We start from the raw sequence: 19,825 nt of genomic DNA, 5'->3' as shown, positions 1-19,825 counted from the left end.
TCTAAGTAATTTTTAACTTGTTCTTTCCCTATTTTAGCCTCTGTTCAGACAGACAGACAGATAGATAGATGATAGCCAGCCAGCCTGCCCAGGGAGGGCTATGGCTAACAAGATCCGGTGGCCAGAAGTTGAAGATAGACAAAATCATACTGGAAATAAGGTCCCCATTGATCCCAGGGAGGGTCACTAGCCAGTGGGACACCATACTGATGGTGCTGGATTCTCCATCACTGACCGTTTTAAAATTTCACAGGGATGTTTCTCTAACAGAGCTGCCCTGGTAGAAGGAACCCATGCAGGGATATCCTATGGCACATGCTATGCAGGAGGTCAGACTAGTTGAACACAGTGGTCCCTCACAGTCTAAATAAATCGGGGGCTCTATGTAGTTCTCGGCTTGACAGGGGCCTGATCTGAGGGGGCGTCTGTGTGGCACCCAGGTCAATGGGGGCCCTGCTCTCAGTGCGGGTCTGTGCACCCCTGGCTCCCATCCCGGGGGTGGGGGGCATGTATTGGTTCTACAGTAGTACACATAATAGCAGCACAACCAATCTCTTGCAATCAGAAGTGGTTCCCCCTCTCTACCCATGCTCCAATCTTCCAAATGCCCCCCTGAGGCAGAAACTCTTTAAACCAGGGCTGGGCCCCTGCACAGGTCATGGGGGGGGGGGCTTCTCCCATCAGAAGTGTGTGTATGTGGGGAGGGGGAGGTACCCCCTACACCTGCATGTGTCAGGGGTGAGCTGAGAATGTGTGTCCATCCCCTCTTTGGGGAGAATGATCCCTGCTCCGTGTGTGTCTCTCTTGCCCCCTGCTGGACACAGTCCCAGCTGCTCCCCCGCAAGTGGCTAGCAGCTCTGGGAGATTCCAACTTTGGCTGGAGGCTGCAGCTGCTGACGCTCTGGGAAGTTCCAGCCCCACTGATGCTCGGGGTGGGTGGGCGGAATCCCCTCACCCAGGGAAGATCACTGTGTAAAAGGGCCATGCTGGCACACGTGTGCAGCAGTCACTTGTGCCCCACTTCCCCCCGTGTGCCAGGGGCGTGCGGCACCAGCAGCACTGCCGGCAACCTGCACGTGTAAATGTGAGGTGTGTACGCACACAAGCGTGGGCACACAGAGTACCTGGGTCAGTGCTGAGCCCCCAGTGATGTTCAAAGCCACACGTGGCACCTCCATGGGCCAGGGACATTCTCATGCATGGGCGTGCAAATGGGGCTGAGCCACTCTGGTGTCCTGATCTTCCCTGGGGCTGGAGTTGTGGTCAGCCTGAATAGAGCCAGGAGCAAAAAGTGGCACCTGCAAGTCATGCATGCCCATGCATGGGCACCAGAGCCACGTGCCCTGGATAGCACCATGCGGCCAGGGCCTCCGTGAGAGCGAGGCAGTCAGTGTAAAGCAGCAGTGATTGGCACTGCGGCAGGCAGGCATGCGAGGGGCATGCACACAGCGAAGTCCTTTCTGCACCCAGAGGTCTTTGCATACTCACATTTGCTCCCTCCCATGCTAGGCTCATGCCCATACCGGGCAGGTGTGCAAAGGCGGCCAAGCCTCTCAAGGGCCTGCCCTGGGCCCAGTGCACCCTGTGGGGCCATTCTCCTACTGGTGCTCTGAGACCATAACCCGGGGAGGGAGGGTGCAGCGAGCTGCGGCGGTGGGGTGGAGGGGAGATGGAACCAAAGCAGGGGCAAGAATGGAAGCAGCAGGCAGCAGATGGAGGCAGCTGGGAGTTTATTTGGTCTCAATCCACAGGCAGCCCCAGATTCAGCTGCTCCCCAGCCTGGGGTCTTGGTGCAGTTACAGGGGACATTGACATGGCCTGCCCCCTCCAGCCCCAGGGCAGGAACTCACAGCAGGAGGAAGGGACAGAGTAAACGGGGACCCCACAGATGGGGGAGGGAAGCAGCAGACTCCCACGCTGGACGTACAGGTGAAGGTACAGCTGCTCCCAAGCACACCTGTTTCCAGCCCATGCATGGGCGAGCGTGCCCAGCTTCACGTATAGGTACAGCCCCACCCAGGCCAGCCCTCACACATGCTCCCACGCCTCCAGCTTCGCACGCGCCCACAGATACCAGCACAAAGGCACTGGGGCAGCTGCACACACATGCACCCCAGGATGCTTTGCACACTCGCCTGAGTACACAGAACTCCCAGCCTTGCACGCACACCAACACTTGCACACAAAGGCACACACTCACCTGCAGCCAGTCCGTGCTCGGGAATGTAGCAAGGGGAGGGGGTGATGCCGTATCGACCCCTCCCAGTGTCCCTCCCCCAGGGATATCCCCAAGACACCCCCTGCTATCAGCAAAAGGGGCTGCTACCTTGTGGGAGGGGTGTCTGGTCCCCAACCCAGACACCAGAACCCCACGCTGGGAACAGAGGGCCCACTATTAGTGTTCAAGAAACAGATGGGCTGAGCCAGTGCCCCTCACTCCTTCTATCCCAGCCCTGGGCTCCCCCAGATCTGCCAGTGCCCCTCACTCCCAAACAGTGATCACTACCTATGCAGTGGTTCTGAGGACCAGGGTGAGAGTTTGGCAGAGACCTGACAACCTCATGCCATGTGTAACATGGCACCAGGCTCAGAGGGTGTCCAAGCCACTGTTAGTCTCTTCTTTAAGGTGGGGGGAGGTTACCCCCCCCCAGTTACCCCACAGGAGCTCCCCAGAAGTCTCCCACCTTTCCAGTGTATAATGAAAACTCCCCCCTGCTCCCCTCACTCCCCAAACATCCAACACAGAGACCACCCCAACCTGAGCCTTGTATCTGGTACAATGATCCATGCAAGATGGGATTTCCTGTGCCCAGAACTTGAGGAGGGCAGGACTTCCAGTGTGCAATTGTCCGAAGAGGGCAGGACTTCCTCCATGCAAAGTCTGAGGAGGGTGGGACTTTCAGTATCACCCACTTTCATTTTAGGACTTCCTGTGTGCAACTGTCCAAAGAGGCCAGGACTTCCTGTATCGCCCATTTCACTTTGGGACTCTGCTGTCCTCCTGCGGGGATCTGACCACCCACCATGGCAGTGGGTGGGTCTCTTTGGTCTGCTCCAGAGGGGCAGGAAAGCCAGAGGAGTGGCGTGGAGGGGGCGAGGGGTAAGGACTGAGCTGGCCATGGTCCAGGCGGCAGGAGAGACCGGTCAATCTGGGTGCTGAGGCAAAAGGGTCGAAGGTCTCCGAGTCAAAAGGTCCCAGTGAGGGGTGGAAGAAGGGGTCGGAGGTCATGAAGGGGTTGCTGGAGTCGGGGGTCCCTGCCCGACACCGGCGCAGCTCTGGCTGGGGGGACTGGGCTGGGGAGGCACGTGGCCCAGCTGACACAAAACTCCAGGGGTCGATGCGGCTGCGCACAGGGGAAGGGCGGGGCCGGGAGATGAGGTTGGTGTGTGGGGAGGGGCGTGGTGAGTGGGGGCTGCAGGGGGATGAGGGCGATGGGAGGGCCCCACCTATGGTGAGAGAGAACAGGGGATGTTAGAACAACACGTGAGTGGGCACCTACTGACCAAACCCAAACCCCATCCTCCAAGCTGAACCAGCCCGTCCCCTGCCCTGGGGCTGGGTCAGAGCTGGCACCCTCTAGAGGGGAAAGGCCCCGTTCCCCATCCCCCTGCTCAACTCATCCCCCATCTGGAGCTGGGTTGCAGCCAGCACCCCTGAGTGGGAAAAGTCTCTGCATCTTTGTCACTCCCCACTTACCCCAATTCTCCGCCCTGCTGCCAGAACTCCACTCCTCCTCACATTGTGGGCTCTTTGGTGACCTCTGACCCCACAAGGGGGTCAGGGACCCTCTATCGCCGCCTGGGAGCAGATGGATGAGCAGCTCCGTGGACCCTGGTGTCTGGGCCGGCCCCTCCTGGCCCTGCTCCGTGGACCCTGGCGTTCGGGCCGGCCCCTCCTGGCCCTGCTCCGTGGAGCCTGACGTCCGGGCCGGCCCCTCCTGGCCCTCCTCCGTGGACCCTGGCGTCCGGGCCGGCCCACCCTGGTCCTCCTCCATGGACCCTGGCGTCCGGGCCGGCCCACCCTGGTCCACCTCCACCAGCAGGGCAGGGCAGTGTGTGTCCTTTGGGGAGAAGCGGATGAGCTCAGGAGAAGGTGGGGGGGTGGGCACGGGTGGGGGCTCCCCCTTCTCCTCCCGTCGGGCCTGTGACAGGTCCCGGCCCAGCCCAAGGGAGGCCAGCAGCGCTGTGCCCCTCAGCAGTGCTCTCTGGATGAGTTTGGGGGTGCTGATACGCTCCGGAGCCGGTGCCCGCTGCTCCTCGGACTCCTGGGTCCCGTTGGGGCCTAGAGAAGGGACATCACCTGCAAGGAAGGGACAGAGCCATAAGCAACAACGCCCATGCTGGGAATCCCCTGCCCAACGTAGTGCAGGGAACAGGACACACAGCCAGCCTGTCCCATTTCCCCCAGCAAATTCCCCTCCATCCTTTCACCCTCCCACAGATCCCTCGCATCCATTCCTCCCTCCTCCTCCGCCCCCATCCATCTTCACACACACTCAGCTCTTCAAACTGTGAGCTCTTTGGGCCAGGGACCGTCTCTCTCTGTGTTGGTGCAGTGCCGGGCCCAAGGGGGGCTCCTGATCACAGCCAGGCGGGTCTGTGTGGTGCCGAGCCCAACGGGGGCCCCTGATCACAGCCGCAGGGTCTGTGCGGTGCTGGGCCCGAAGGGGCCCCTGATCGCAGCCAGGGGGGTCTGTGCAGTGCCGGGCCCGAGGGGGGCCCTGATCATAGCCGGGGGGCGGGGGCGGTCGGTGCAGTGTCGCGCCCGAGGGGAGCCCTGATCACAGCCGGGGGTGGGGGGGGTGTCTGTGCAGTGCCGGGCCCAAGGGGGGCCCTGATCACAGCCGGGGCAGGTAGTTCTGTGCGGTGCCGAGCTCGAGGGGGCCCCTGATCACAGTCAGGGGGGTCTGTGCGGTGCCGGGCCTGAGGGGGGCCCTGATCATAGCCCAGGGGGGCCCTGATCACAGCCAGGGGGGGGATCTGTGTGGTGCCGGGCCCAACGGGGGCCCCTGATCACAGCTGCGGGATCTGTGCGGTGCCGTGCCCGAGGGGGCCCCTGATCACAGCTGCGGGGTCTGTGCGGTGCCATGCCCGAGGGGGCCCCTGATCACAGCCAGGGGGGTCTGTGCGGTGCCGGGCCTGAGGGGGGCCCTCATCGCAGCCAAGGGGGGTCTGTGCAGTGCTGGGCCCGAGGGGGCCCCTGATCGCAGCCAAGGGGAGGTCTGTGCGGTGCCGGGCCCGAGGGGGCCCCTGATCACAGCTGCAGGGTCTGTGCGGTGCCGGGCCCGAGGGGGCCCCTGATCGCAGCCAAGGGGGGTCTGTGCGGTGCTGGGCCTGAGGGGGCCCCTGATCGCAGCCAAGGGGGGGGCTGTGTGGTGCCGGGCCCGAGGGGGGCCATGATCACAGCCGGGGGGCAGGGGGGTCTGTGCAGTGCCAGGCCCGAGGGGGGCCGTGATCTCAGCACAGGGAGCATGTGCTTCCCAGCCCTGACCTCCTCAGTTGAGGGTAGCATGTGGTGCTCAGCACGTCAGCAGGAGCTTCTCTTGTGCATGCAGTGATGCTCTCTGGGTGCTGAATTCCCCAGGCCTTACGCTGGGGAGTCTGGGCCTGACACCAGAGCCAGCCCGTGTCCCCTCCCCCATGGGGACTCACCATTCAGGGCAGGCTGGGGTGGGGCCGGCTCCACAGGATTGGGCTCCTCTGGCCCAATGTACCAGGTCGTCTCCTCCGGCCGTGACCTCCTTCTGCAGGGGATGAGAGGTGGGGGTTAGAATCCTGAGAGGGACAGGGAGGGGGGACAGCCAGGAGGAGCAGCTAGAGAAGGGACAACGGAGACCCAGGAATCCTGACTCACAACCCCCCTGCTCTAACCCACTAGACCCCACTCCCCTCCTCAAGCTGGGAAAGAACCCAGGAGCCCTGGCTCACATATCAGTACCTGTCTCTTATTAATATTATAGTATCAGAGGGGTAGCCGTGTTAGTCTGGATCTGTAAAAGCAGCAAAGATGCATCTGACGAAGTGGGTATTCACCCACGAAAGCTCATGCTCCAAAACGTCTGTTAGTCTATAAGATGCCACAGGATTATTTGCTGCTATTAATATTATAGTTAGTCATCATGGGGGGCAGCCAGGATTTCTCTCCCCAACCCCAAACACCAGGGTGAGGGGCTTAGGGAGGGGAAAGGAAAGGTGTATGGGGGAGAGGAAGCAGCATCCCTACCTGCCATTTTGGGTGCTGCCCTCCCAGAGCTTGGGGGATCCGGGACCCCAGTTCTTGCCAGGGCGGCGGTCCCCATTCCAGGCCTCATCTGTGCGGCGTGGTGCCTGTCTGCCCCAGCTCTGGCTGCTCTCGGCAGGCTCCACTGCATGGGAAAAAATACATGGTTCAGTGGGGGATGATGTCATGCTGCGCCCCCCTACTCAGGACGGAGAGCACTGGTCAGAAAGAAAGGACATCGTGGGTGAATATTTTGTGATGTCAGTATGTCTCCCGTGATATCATTTCTTTCTGATCAATCAGAGAAGCACAAGTAATATCACATATAATCGTCTGTGATGTCATTTCCTGCTGACCAGGGAGACCCAAGAGATGATGTCACGAGGGCCGGCTTTAGGACGTGCGGGGCCCGATTCGAAAGAGCTGCCGCTGAAAAGCCGCCGAAGACAGCAGCAGTGATTGAGCTGCTGCTGAAGACAGAGGCAGCAATTCGGTGCCAACCCAATCATTTGCTGCTGTTTCCAGTGGCACTTCGGCAGAGAGTCCTTCCTCGGCAGCAGTTGTCTTCCGGGGCTTACCTTGTGGGGCCTCTCTTCCGGACACTGCGGGGCCCTCTGAGGCATGGGGCCCGATTCACAGGAATCAGGGGAAACGGCCTAAAGCCGGCCCTGGATGTCACATACTCTGATAAAATTTAATTCTCTCTGATCAAATTGTGTAATGATGTCATAAGCTGTGATGTCATTTTGTCAGCTAATCAGCACAAAGCACAGACCACAATGGAAAAGCAAATCCTTCCATCCTCCCCCACCAACTTCTTCCCCCAGTATCATTTACTCAGGTCCAGTCAGAGCTAGTCACAGGAAGTGCTAACACAAGCAACTTTCTGTGATGTCATTTTCCTTCATCCAGTCAACACCATGTTGAGTTATCAAACCCAACAACAGGTGATGTCACTTCACTCCATCCAATCAGCATAAAGATGGATATGCTAAAGACACAGCAGATATGTAATTTAATTCTGGCCAATAAGTGCTGAGAGGAGGGGTATGTGTGTATGGGGAGAGGGGGGAATATAAAGCAACCCATGGATCATTATACCCTGTGCAACTGACCCCTGGGGGCGGCTCCTATTGTACAAAATTATATTGTGGCCAAATAGTTATCACATCATAGTTAAGGATAAGATTTTATCAAGGAAATTTTTAGTAAAAGTCACAGACAGGTCACGGGCAATACACAAAAATTCACGATTTTTACTAAAAATAACCCTGACAAAATGGGGAGGTCCAGCACCCACCGCTGCCGCAACTCACAGTGGCTGGGAGCTCCAGGACTGGTGGGTGGGAACTCCAGAGGCCACCTGTGGTGGCTGGGAGCTCCGGGGGCCACCCATGGTGACTCACATCTGTGGAGACCCCTGCTGTAGCTCAGAGCTCTGGCAATCTAGAGCTCTGGGCATGCACCTGGGAGCTGCAAGGCCCCCCCATCGCCCATGGAAGCTGGGAGCTGTGGTGGGGGGTCTCCTGCCACAGCTTGGAGTTTCAGGGCCCTGGCAGCTGAGAGCTCTGGCGCCCCTGCTGGCTGACAGCTCCAGTCCCGTGACCCTGGGGCTGAAGCAGAAAATGTCACAGAGGTCTCTGGAAGTCACAGATTCCGGGACATAATCATAGCCTTAATCATAGTTTGTGCTTGTCCGACTGACCAGAAGGAAATGACATCATGGGTGAATACTTATGATGTCATCACCTGTGCCTCTCTGATTGGCCAGAAGGTGATGACAGCACAGCTCTCCCTCCCCAACCAGATACTCCATCATTTGGGGTGTAAGTTCAGGGGAGCACCAAGCCACTATTCCCTAGGGTGGGGGGCATGGTGCAAGCACAGAGCCTTAATCCAGCTCCTGGTCCCTTACAGCTGCCGTGTCTCACTCACGCTGGATGGCTCTTAAGCGTGGGAAGGTCGGGGAGCCCCCAGCCCCCACCTCGAAGACGTTCTTCCTCTTGTCCAGCCCGGGGGAGGCCTGCACCGTGATGCGGTGTTTGAAATCTAGGGGGCAGGGAGAACGAGATCGGTGAGAATAGCCCTCTGCCCCTCCCCTGGAGTTACCACCTCCAAAAGATCACTGTCCCCCACTGTACTGGGGTCAGGGCTGGATTCTGATCTCAGCTCCCCAGGTCAATCCGGAGTCCTCCCGACTGTACTGGGTTTAGGGTCAGATTCTGATCTCAGCTCCCCAGAAGGTTTCCACCCTGGCATCTGCCCAGACACTCCAGATTTACACCGGGTGTCTCCGTTAGCAGCATTACCTGCACCTGCCCCTGCTGGGAAAGGAGAGTAACTAAGGTAATTAGCTTTGAGTAACCACAGTCTGGAGCCCTCCATACTCCCAGCCAAAGCCCAGAGTGGGGCATGGCCTGGGCACGTGGCCATGGAGGGGAGCAGGGTGGCACAGGGAGAAATGGGGATTCAGAGCACGGGATGGGGGAGCAGCCCTCCTGCTATGAGCCCTGGATTGCCCTAGCCCTCAGCCTGCTAGTGCCCCCAATCCCAACCCGTAGCCCCCTGCCATCCCAGCCCTGGGGTCCCTCCAGCTCTCCTGGTGCGTCCCAACCCACAGCGCCCAGGCCTGTACCGAGGGGCATGCTGATCCTCTCGCTGTCCCGCCCCTTGAGTTTGTTCCTCTTGAAAGTGCCCTTCCTGCGCTTCACATTGGGGGGCTCCTTGTTCATCTGCTGGATGAGCAGTGTGAGCTCCCGCTCAAACACCTCCAGCTCCCACTGGGCCAGCTGATGCTCCCGCTGCCGCAGGAACTCCTCATGGGACTTCTGCTCCAGTGCCGCCCGCTGCAGCTCCTCCTCCCGGCTCAGCAGCTCCTGCCGTGGAGTGAGGATGTGGTCACCGAGCCGCTGGGGGGAGGGCATGGGGCTCACACTTTGCTGGCAGCACTGACTGCAGTGCCCCTGGGCACCATTAGGGGGCGTGAGGGGGCAGGGAGGGAGGCTCAGAGGGAAATGGGAATGCCAGGCTGTGGGGAACAGTCAGGGGGCTCAGTAAGGAGTAGGAGCCAAGGCTGTGGGGTCTGAGTTGGAAGGGGGGGGAATTGAGAGGGGGCTGGCCTTTGGGGGATGGGGGGGGGCCTGGCTGCAGGGGCACAGTGGGGAGTGGGGACCAGGCTGTAGGGGCTGAGTGGGGGGTGGACTTTAGGGACTCAGTAGGGAGTGGGGGGGCAGGGCTGCAGGGACTGAGTGGGGGTGCTGGGTTTGGGGGGCTCAGTAAGGAGTGGGGGAGCTGCACTGTAGGTGCTGAGTGGAAAAAGGGGTTGAGGAGGGGACTGAGCTGCAGGGGCTGGGGGGGGCTGGGCTGCAGAGGTTCAGTGGGGAGTGCGGGGCCTGAGTAGGGAGTGGGGGACTGGGGTGTGGGGGTTGAGGGGACGCCAGGCCATGGGGGCTCAGTAGGGAGCAGGAGGCTGGGCTGAAGGGGGCATGGGGGAGCTGTACCTTTTCCTTGGCTCGGAGCTCATCAAACATGCCCTGGATCTCCAGCTTCCAGTCATCCTGCATGGAGTGGAAGGAGTCCTGGGGCATCTCCTCCAGCACCTGGGCCTCCAGTGCCGTCAGCTGGGCCAGGATGGAGTTGAAGCTGGGCCGCCCATGGGGGTCCTGGTCCCAACACTCTGGGGGCGGGGGGGGAAGAACAGGACATGTCAGGATCTGTCTCATCCAGCAGGGGTAGGGCAAACTCTGCCTCACTCAGACTGCCCAGCCACCCAGGATCTGGCCCTGGTGAGACACAGGTCCTGCTGTCTCTCTATTCACTAGGCCCCACACCCCTCCCACAGCTGGGATAGAACAGGGGTCCTGTCTCCCTCCCTGCCTTACCTGCCATGAGCTGGGCAAAGGGCTGGGGGCAGGTGGAGGGGATAGGCAGCGTCAGCTTGTTGACGGCAACACCATAGGCCACAGCCAGCCCGTCAATGCCGCGGTATGGGACCTCCCCAGTCAGCAGCTCCCACAGCAGCACACCATAGCTGGGAGGGGAGAGAGCGTTAGTGGTGGGGAGGGGAGACCATCCCCAGCATCCCTCATCCCCGTGGTAACCCAAGGGGGGGCAGGAAAGAGGAAAATGGACATTAGACCCCCTCCCCGCACAGTGCTAGGATGGAACCCAGGCATCCTGGCTGGCCTGTGAGTGCTCACCTCCAGACGTCGCTGCCCTTGGAGAAGGTGGAGGCCTTGATGACCTCGGGTGCCATCCAGGCGTAGGTGCCTGCTGCGCTCATTTTGGTGGTGCGGTGCCACTCTCGCGCCAGCCCGAAGTCTGTGATCTTCAGCGTCTTCCCGTTCATGTCCTCCTCTTCAATGCGCTGGGACAGCAGGACTTGGGGGGTGAAGGAGACAGGGGTCAGTGCCCCTGCAGGGGAAAGATGCCATGTCCCACATATCGGAGCCCACACCCCCTAAAGGGGACAGGCCCCAAGGCCTCCCAGCCATGGCTGATGTGCTGTTTGCAGCACATTTCCTGTGACTTTTTTCTGGGGATCCTGTTGTTGTAGGAAGACAGTCTGAGACACAAGCTCTTATATTAGAAGCCTGGTATCACTTCCCCTTTCCCAGGGCTCATGGACTAGTTCATGCTGAGGCAGGTGCCAGTGGGGACGAATCACTGGCAGCTGCTCCTTGGCAAAGCTGGATCAAGAGCATTTCATAGCTGGGGAAACTGAGGCAGGAAGGAGGGACTTGGGAAAGCTCTGCACAGAGTCTCAGTAGCAAAGCCGGGACAGAACTCACGAGCCCCAACTCCCAACCCCCCCACTCTAACCATTAGCCCGCACTCGCCTCCCAGAATTGGACAGAGAACCCAGGAGTCCTGACATCCAGCTCTGTCCAGCTGGGCTCTGTAGCCCCATGACCCGTAGGCGAAAGAGAAACATTCCCTGAGACTGTGCTGCACTAAGGGGCCCATTGTGCACGGCTGGCTGGAGAATTAGTGCTTTGTCTTCTGTCTCCGCCAGTCCCCCCCCACCAATGCTGCAGCCACACCCCCAGTGCTGCCCCCACCAGCTCCCCCCAAAGCTGCAGCCACACCCCCAGTGCTGCCCCCACCAACTCCCCCCAATGCTGCAGCCACACCCCCAGTGCTGCCCCCACCAGCTCCCCCCAATGCTGCAGCCACACCCCCCAGTGCTGCCCCCACCAGCTCCCCACAAAGCTGCAGCCACACCCCCAACACCCCAGTGCTGCCCCCACCAGCTCCCCACAAAGCTGCAGCCACACCCCCAGCACTACCCCACCAGCTCCCCGCCACACACCCCTAGCGCTGCCCTCTGCCATTTGCCCTCATCACTGCCCCCTGCCTCTCCCCAACGGCCCAGCTCTGCCCCCTAGTTCGACAGCCACACTCCAGTGCTGCAGCACATCCCCAGCACTACCCCCCGGCACTGCAGCCACACCCCGAGCGCTGTCCCCACCAGTACCCCCCTAGTGCCATAGCCACACCCCCAGCACTGCCCCTGCCAGCCCCCCCCAACACTATAGCCGCACCCCCAGCACTGCCCCTGCCAGCCTCCCCAACACTATAGCCACACCCCCAGCGCTGCCCCCACCAGCTACCCCCCAGCACTGCAGCCACACCCCCAGCCCTGCTCCCGCCAGCTTCCACCCTCCCCGGTGCTGCAGCCACACCCCCAGCACTGCCCCTGCCAGCTCCCCCCTAGTGCTACAGCCACCCCCCCCCAGCACTGCAGCCACACCCCCAGTGCTGCCCCTGTCAGTTCCCCCAGCACTGCAGCCACTCCCCAGTGCTGCTCCCGCCAGCCCCCCCCCCACAGGTACAGCCACACCCCAGCACTGTCCCTGCCAGTCCCCCACAGAGGTACAGCCACACCCCAGCACTGCCCCTTCCAGCCTTCCCCCCAGCCACACCCCCAGCGCTACAGTCATTCCCCCAGCACTGCCCCTGCCAGCTCCCCCCAGCCACACCCCCAGCACTGCCCCGCCAGCTCCCCCCCAGCACTGCAGCCACACCCCCAGTGCTGCTCTCACCAGTCCCCCCAGCGCTGCAGCCACATCCCCAGCACTGCCCCTGCCAGTCCCCCCCAGAGCTACAGCCACACCCCTAGCACAGCCCCTGCCAGTCCCCCCCAGAGCTGCAGCCACACCCCCAGCACAGCCCCTGCCAGTACCCCCCAGCGCTGCAGCCACACCCCCACCACTGCCCCTGCCAGCCTCCCCAATGCTGCAGCACACTCCCACCACTCCCCCTGCCAGCTCCCCCCAGCCACACCTCTAGTGCTGCCCCCACCAGCTCCACCCCCCAGTGCTGCAGCCACTGCCTCTCTCCCTCCCTTCTCCCCAGTACAGCATCCACCATTTGGACCCTCCAGGAGGGAGGAGGAAGAGCAAGATAGGGGTCCCTTTCCCAGGCACCAGAGCAGAGCTGGAATCCCCCAGCCCTGGGTCCCTCCCCTTTTCAACTCTGCCATCCCCTCTCCTGGGTCCTCTGCACTTACACTCCCTCCTTGTCTGCTGTTTTCTCTCTTCTCCCCCACCATTGCCAGCTGAGAGGGGCAGGAAACCAGGGCAGGAAGCTGCCGGAAGGAAGCTGAGAAGGGGAGCCCTGGGCCAGGCCAGGCGCTCCCACAGCTGGGGCCGGGGGAACAGCTGGACAACAGCTCCAACTGCCCCGTCAGCAGCCCCCTTACTCCCTCCCCCACCCTGGGGGCCCCCAGATCACAGACCCCACTGTCCCATCCCACACCCCGTCTGCTTTCCAGACCACAGCCCCCAATGCTCACCACAGCCCTCCATTCAATGCCCCTCCCCCAGCCTGGATCCCCCAATAACCAGTCTCTCACCACAGTCCACCAATAGCCCCCACCTCACAGCCACCCCAATAACTCCTCCCCTCCCCCACAGCCTCCAATTTTTATTCCCTCTTCCTCATGCTGTGACCCTCCCCACATTGGATCCTGCATGCTGCAGTGCTCTAGGTCCCCACCACAGCCCCCCAATACTCTTCTCCCCCACCTAGTCTCTCTTCCCCATACTGTGGCCTTCCCTTCCCAGTCCCTCTCAGCCACCCCAATACCAGACCCCTGCCCAAGCAGTGTCCTCCCTCCTCCAGTGTCCCTCAGGGCCCATACTGCCCCCTGGGCAGGCCAGGCCCCCGTTAAAGGGAGTTCCTCACTGTGTGGGGGCAGGATAGGCAGCCCTGCCCTCCTCCAAACACAGCCCCACCTACAGGCACTTCCAGTGGAGCCAGTTCCAGAGCTAGTTGGGCAGACAGGAACCAATCTAATTTAGAAAGACAGGAAACGGGCCTCTGACCTTGGGTAAGTCCCTTTCCTTCCCCAGTGCCTCAGTTTCCTTTCCCACCCTTTAGTCAATTCAAATTGTGCGCTCTTAGGGGCAGAGATTCTCTCTCTCTAAGTGTGTGCAGTGCCCGGCCCAACAGGACCTTGATCTTGGTTGGGGGTCTGTGCAGCGTCTGGCCCACAGGGCCCCTGATCTCAGTTGGGGTGGGAGTCAGGGTCTGTGTGGAGTCCAGCCCCATGGGCCCTGATCTCAGTTGGGGGGCTCGTGATCTGTATAGCAACCAGCCCCGAGGGTCCCAATCTCAGCCTGTGCCCCAATGCTGCCCTCTCCCAGTCCCTGAGGAAGGCCACCCCTGCCTTGGGGGTTGGCTGCAGCCCTGGAAAGGGGAGAGAACACTGAGGAGTCAGCCTGGGAGGGGCCATTTGTACAGAGCCAGCTGTGAGCCTGTGCCTCCACCAGGCACCAAGCACAAGGGGCAGCTGGTATGTGTCCCTGTACCCTCCCACCAGCGGGTCTAGTCCCCCTCAGTCTCACCACCCTGTGACCCTTTCTAGCCCCAGCCTGCCTGCCCCAGCTCCTCCCAGTGCTGCAGAAGCGCTGATCCAGGCACCACACAAGCCACAGCCCCTGCCTGCCCACCCCTGCAGCAGGGCATGCTGGGAACTCAATGTGGCTAGGCCAAGGCAGTGCCAGCCAATCAGCTCCTTAGGAGCCAGTGGGATCCTAACAGGGAAGGGGTCAACCAGGGTGAAAGTCATGCCCCAACCTTCCACTTAAACAGTTCATTATTTATTAGGTTAGGAACAGGGATAGAACCCGGAGTACTGGCTTCTAACCCACCCCTGCTCTTACCACTAGACCCCAATCCCCTCCCATAGCTGGGGATAGACTCTCAGCCTCCCGCTGCTCTAACCATTCATCTCCACTCTTCCTAATCAAGCCAGTCTGGCCCCAGGCTCCCTCACTGTCAAGCCTCTAAAGGGGACGTCTACACTGTCTACAGTGCGCAGCACCGAGTCTGAGCCTGGCTCTGTTGACCTGGCTCAGGCTGAGGGGCTGTACAATTGCAGTGTAGACCTTCGGGCTCGGGCTGGAGCCCAGGCTCTGAGACCCTGGCGAGCCCAGAGTCAGCTAAGCCGGACCAGCTGTGGCGTATGCAGTGTCTTTTATCGCAGTGTGGACATGCCCTAACACTCCTGGTATCTCATTCAATCCAGTGGAACCCCCTGAGCCAGCAAGTCCCCCTGACCCTGGGGCTAGATCGGAGCCAGTGCCCCTGGGAGTGCCAAAGCCTAAATCCCATTCCCCGCCCCCTGCATTTTATGTACATGTTAAAATCTAAGGTCCCACAACTGTCATCACTTCCTGCTGCCCAGGGTCAATGAGGTCAGAACTCAGATGCACCAGCTGAGCTGTGTGAGAGGTGCAGGGAGGGGGGCAGGGCTGGGATAGTAGGAGGCTGCAGGTCGGGATTGAGGTACACCAGTGGACCTGGGGGGATCCTGTGCGGGCTGCAGGTTGAGGCAGATTAGGGGTCTGTGGGGCCCTGGGCCAAAGCAAGTGGGGGCCCCTCCACCCCCCTTATGCCTGCAGTCTCCCCACCCCTTCCTGGTGCTCCTGCCAGGGAAATGGGGTTGGGGTGCGGGGGCTTTCCCTGCCCTCCTTCCAAAGCGCTCTTGCTGGGGAGCGAGGTTGGAATGCAGGGGCTTTCCCTGGCAGAAGCGCCAGGCAGGCAGAGTTAGTCAGGGCACAGGGTGCCCATTTTCTAGGGGCCACCCAATTGACCAGGGCCCCTGGGCACAGGCCCCGTTGGCCAAATGGCTATTCTGCCACGGCCTGCAGGTTGGATTTGAGGGACACCAATGGAGCTGGACGGATCGCATGGGGCAGAGTGACACTCACTGTTGTTGGACTTGAGGTCACGGTGGATGACAGGTACGATGGCCCCGCAGTGCAGGTACTGCATGCCCCTGGCAATCTGCACCGCCCAGTCCACCAGCACATGGGGAGGGATCCTGCGCCCAGCCAGGGCACGGCTGAGTGGGCCCCCAGCAGCGTACTCCATCACCAGGCACAGGTTGGGCTCCTGCAGGCAGACGGCCTTGAGGGTAATGATGTTGGGGTGGTGCAGCATGGCAAAGAGCCGGGCCTCCTGGCGCACACTCTCTGCTGTGGCACTGATGTCCTCATCCGGGTCCTGGCGCGCCGCCTTCACCGCCACCAGCTCGCCCTTCCAGCTGCCACGGTACACCTTGCCGAAGCCCCCCACTCCAATCACCTCCTCCAGCCGCAGCTCCCGGAAGTCAGCGTGAACTGGAGCCTCGCCATAGCCAACTGGCTGCAAGGAGACGTAGCTGGAGGGGAAGATGCCCACCTGGCTCCGCACTCGCCTGCCCACCAGCCTCATCACCAGACACGGTGGAATCCCATGACAGCACCTCCACGCGGTCCCCCTGGCGCAGGCTGAGCTCGTCGCTGCTTGCCGCCTCGTAGTCAAAGAGCGCCGTCCACACTGGGTTGGTGTAGGCCGCCCCACCACTCCTCTCCGGCGCCCATGCACCCTTCCGCAGCAGGTTCTTCAGTGGCTCCATCCTGGGTCAGAGGCTGGGGGCAGCCTCTAGTGAGACTCTGCCCAAATGTGGCCCTTCACGGCATGGGCATATTCCCAGAGAGGTGCTGCAAGGCCAGCCTGGGGGTCCAGCTCACAGGGGTCTCACAGGAGCAGGATGGTTATAGGGCTGGGAAACCTGCACACTTACAGGAGTCCCCTTCCATCTGGGAACTAGGATTGGCACTTACAGTTTAATCCCCCCCTTGCTAGGGCAGGATCATCCCAGTTACAATCTATTTCGCCTGTCAGGGGCCATGATCATCCCTGGCAGTCTATTCCCCCTTCCCTCTCTGGGGGGGGGGGGGGCGCAGACTTGTTCTCTCCGGTCTATTCCCCCTCACAAGGGGTGGGATCACCCCCTACAGCCTGCTCCCCTCAACAGGGACCAGGTTCACCCCCTACAGCCCACCTCCCCACAGGGACCAGGATAATCCCCTACAGACTGCCCCCCTCCACAGGGGCTAGGATAGCCCCCTACACCCTGCCCCTTCCACAGGGACCAGGATCACCCTCTACAGCCCACCCCCGCGAGGGGCTAGGATCACCTCCTACCACCTGTTCCCCACCACAGGGACCAGGATAACCCTTACAGTCTGTCCCCGTCCACAGGGGCTAGGATAGCCCCCTACACCCTGCCCCTTCCACAGGGACCAGGATCATCGTCTACAGCCTGCCCCCCACCCCCAGGGGCTAGGATCACCCCCTTAACGCCTGTTCCCCCGCACAGGGACCAGGATAACCCCTAGAGTCTGCCCCCCTTCAAAGGGGCTAGGATAGCCCCCTACACTCTGCCCTCCCACAGGGACCAGGATCAACCCCTACAGCCTATCCCCCCAGGGCCACAGAAGTGCCCCTCTGCCTGAAGGGTCCTCCACTCCGATCTAGCTACGGCCCCGGCAATCTCCAAGCACCCAGAGGCCCCGGCTTCCCGCGCCCTGCCTTGCCCTGCCCAGACCCCGATCCCTCCAGCTTGCCCGGCCCGAGCTCTGTCCCAAGCCGCGGTAGAGCGAGGAGGAAATGCCTCGGCTGGAGAAGTTCCCCGGCTGGAAGACGCCGCTCCTGGGGGCGTCTCTCGGGCAGGGTCCTGGCCGATCCAGGCGTGGGAAATGCCTCTGCCCCTCGGTCGCTGGCCACCCCAGGCACCCACAGGAAGCCAGCGGGCTCCGGGCGCAAAGATCGATCGTCCGCGGCGACGGCCCGGTCTATCCGCCTCTCCCGGGGTGTGCTCCGGCTCCCCCAGCACAGCGCCCGCTGGCCTGGCCCGTCCCCCCGCCCCGCACAGGCTCTGGGGTGGAGTCTGGGACCAGGAAGGCGGAGAGGGTCACATTGTTACCGGGACAAAGGAAAAGGAACAAGAGCGGAGACACAGTTCAGGAGTCCGACTAGAGTAGGGGGAGGGGCTCGGAGCCAGGACTCCTGGGTTCTCTTCCGATCTCTGGGAGCGGCAGCGGAGTGAGTTAGGCTGGGAGAGCTGTGAGCCAATACACCTGGGTTCTAGCCCCAGCTCTGAGAGGAAGTAGGGTCTAGAGGTTAAAACGGGGGGCTGGGAGACAATGCCTGGGCTCCTCAGTCATTCCTCTCCTGGCTCTGCTCATTCATGAGTTGTTCCGAATTTGCTTTTCTGGGTTGTAGCAAAAGTGAGCTCCCCTGCGGAGCTGCCCAGCCAGGAACTCCCCCACAGCAGTGCCCAGGTGGGGGCTCTGGCACTGCCAGCTCCCCCCCGGTAGTGCCCGCTGCCCAGCCTGGAACTCCCGAGATGTGAGCTTTCTCATAGCAGTAGCCAAAATGGGCTTCAATGCAGTAAGCTTCCCCAGAGGCAGTTCCCAGCCAGGAACTGTTGTGTGGGTACTCACTACCAGATGCATAAACCCATCCCCACTAAAGTCAGCAGTTCCCTTGGGAATGGCTTAGTCCCATGACCATTTTCTAAAGGATTTGGGGAAATATTCTTGGTTTCCTGACTGCTGGGCCATAGTAAGCTTTCTGGGGCAAGAACTGCCTCAGATTGTTAGTGTGTATTATGATTGTGCTGGGCAGACTGACAGATATCACAGCCCCTCTCCAACTGGATGCTGCACAGACCCTGACTGAAATCAGGGCCATGTTGTGCCAGGCACTGTATAAACCTTAACCAAGATCGGAGCCCCCCATTACATTGGGCACTGTATTGACCTTGACCCCATGGTGACAGCACTTGACTGGGACTCAGGACTCCTGGTTCTATTTTCTATTCTGACATTGGTCTGCTGTGGGACCCTAGCTGAGTCCTTTCCCTCACACTATTTAGACTATAAAAGCAACAAAGAGTCCTGTGGCACCTTACAGACTAACAGACGTTTTGGAGCATGAGCTTTTGTGGGTGAATACCCACTTCGTGCATCCGATGAAGTGGGTATTCACCCACGAAAGGTCATGCTCCAAAAAGTCTGTTAGTCTATAAGGTGCCACAGGACTCTGTTGCTTTTACAGATCCAGACTAACACAGCTACCCCTCTGATACTTTACACTATTTAGACTGTGAGCTCTTTGGATCAGGGACTGTCACTCACATTGTGTCTGTGCAGAAAGATTTTGCAATTCATATAATAAATAATAATTAACTGTCAATCCTCATTGCTTCCTATTGGGGCCTGATCCTTGGGCATCACTCCATTTACTTCCCCTCAGCAAGGGGGAGAGAATGAGGGGTATGCACCCTGCTTATTCCTAACTCCAGTCACTCTGACCCAGTTTTCTACCTCCAATACACAAGAGAAGCCCTGTATGGAATACTAGCCTACTACTACAGCTGGCTAACAGAGTGACACATGTAACTTTGAGGATGGTGCCTGGAGGGAGTTGTTCAAGCTCCACTGACAGCCTGTGATGGGGAAAAGAACTCAAGCATCCAACTCAATGTCACAGATTATTGGCTGAGGGCCCCATACATCTGGGGCAGCCAGTGCCCATCAGAGCCCCAGGTCCTATCCAGGAGCCTGGGATCCTGATGAAATATGAGTGAACATCATCCCCTGTGAAACGCCCCCTGGAAACCTAGTAGGGAGACAGGTTGGACATTACCACAGCCTGGGCTAGCCTTCCAAATCCAGCCCCATGGGGACTGCTAGTGCCCAGCTAATCGGGCCCCATGCGCAGCCAGACACCCGGAAGCGCAGAGTGGTAAAGCTCAGCTCAGCTCTCCTACTCACCACCCCCACCCTCTTCTTCTCTAGCCTATTATTTGGTTAGTGAGCATTCGCGCCCCCAACACACCCCTTTAACCCTTCTTCAATTCTTATTGGGGGAGTAAAATGTCGATTAAAAAACTCAGTCCAATAGAAATGAAGGCCTAGAGAACGCGCGAGCGAACGCCCGGACCATGCGCATGCGGAGTTCACCATCCTGTATCTACCTTGGGGATCAGTTGCCCAGTTAGGGCCCTCAACTTGTGTGCGCATGCGCACCTCCAAGCTCCTCGGGGCTCGAAGAACCCGATTGAGAGGGAAGAATGGCGGAGATAAAACCTGATGCGCATGCGTGAACAAAATTCCGCGAAATCTGCTCACGCACACAGAGAAAATTTCTCATTGGGTCGGGGGGGGGAGGCGGGATAGTAGTGCGCATGCGTATAGAGGACACAATTAGTGCATGCGCAATGGTGCTTCAGCCCTCGGCAGTTTCTCAGTTGACCCAAGCACC

General features: G+C 60.3%; 1 protein-coding gene across 1 annotated transcript; it reads right to left on the bottom strand.

Moving 5' to 3' along the window:
• Positions 1–1,713: 1,713 nt before the first annotated feature.
• Positions 1,714–17,590, bottom strand: MAP3K11 (mitogen-activated protein kinase kinase kinase 11). Its single transcript, XM_030569845.1, is given in 11 exon segments — positions 1,714–3,447; positions 3,698–4,300; positions 5,653–5,744; positions 6,224–6,365; positions 8,156–8,269; positions 8,856–9,096; positions 9,721–9,896; positions 10,102–10,250; positions 10,420–10,600; positions 15,439–15,926; positions 15,928–17,590. Coding segments are annotated over 11 exon segments (2,856 nt in total). The 5' UTR covers positions 16,128–17,590; the 3' UTR covers positions 1,714–2,977.
• Positions 17,591–19,825: the final 2,235 nt, after the last annotated feature.

The sequence above is a fragment of the Gopherus evgoodei genome, chromosome 7 (genome assembly GCF_007399415.2).
Source record: "Gopherus evgoodei ecotype Sinaloan lineage chromosome 7, rGopEvg1_v1.p, whole genome shotgun sequence".
In the NCBI taxonomy this organism is placed as follows: Eukaryota; Metazoa; Chordata; order Testudines; family Testudinidae; genus Gopherus; species Gopherus evgoodei.
Note: the sequence above shows the minus strand (reverse complement) of the source record. Positions and strands in the feature narration are given on the sequence as shown.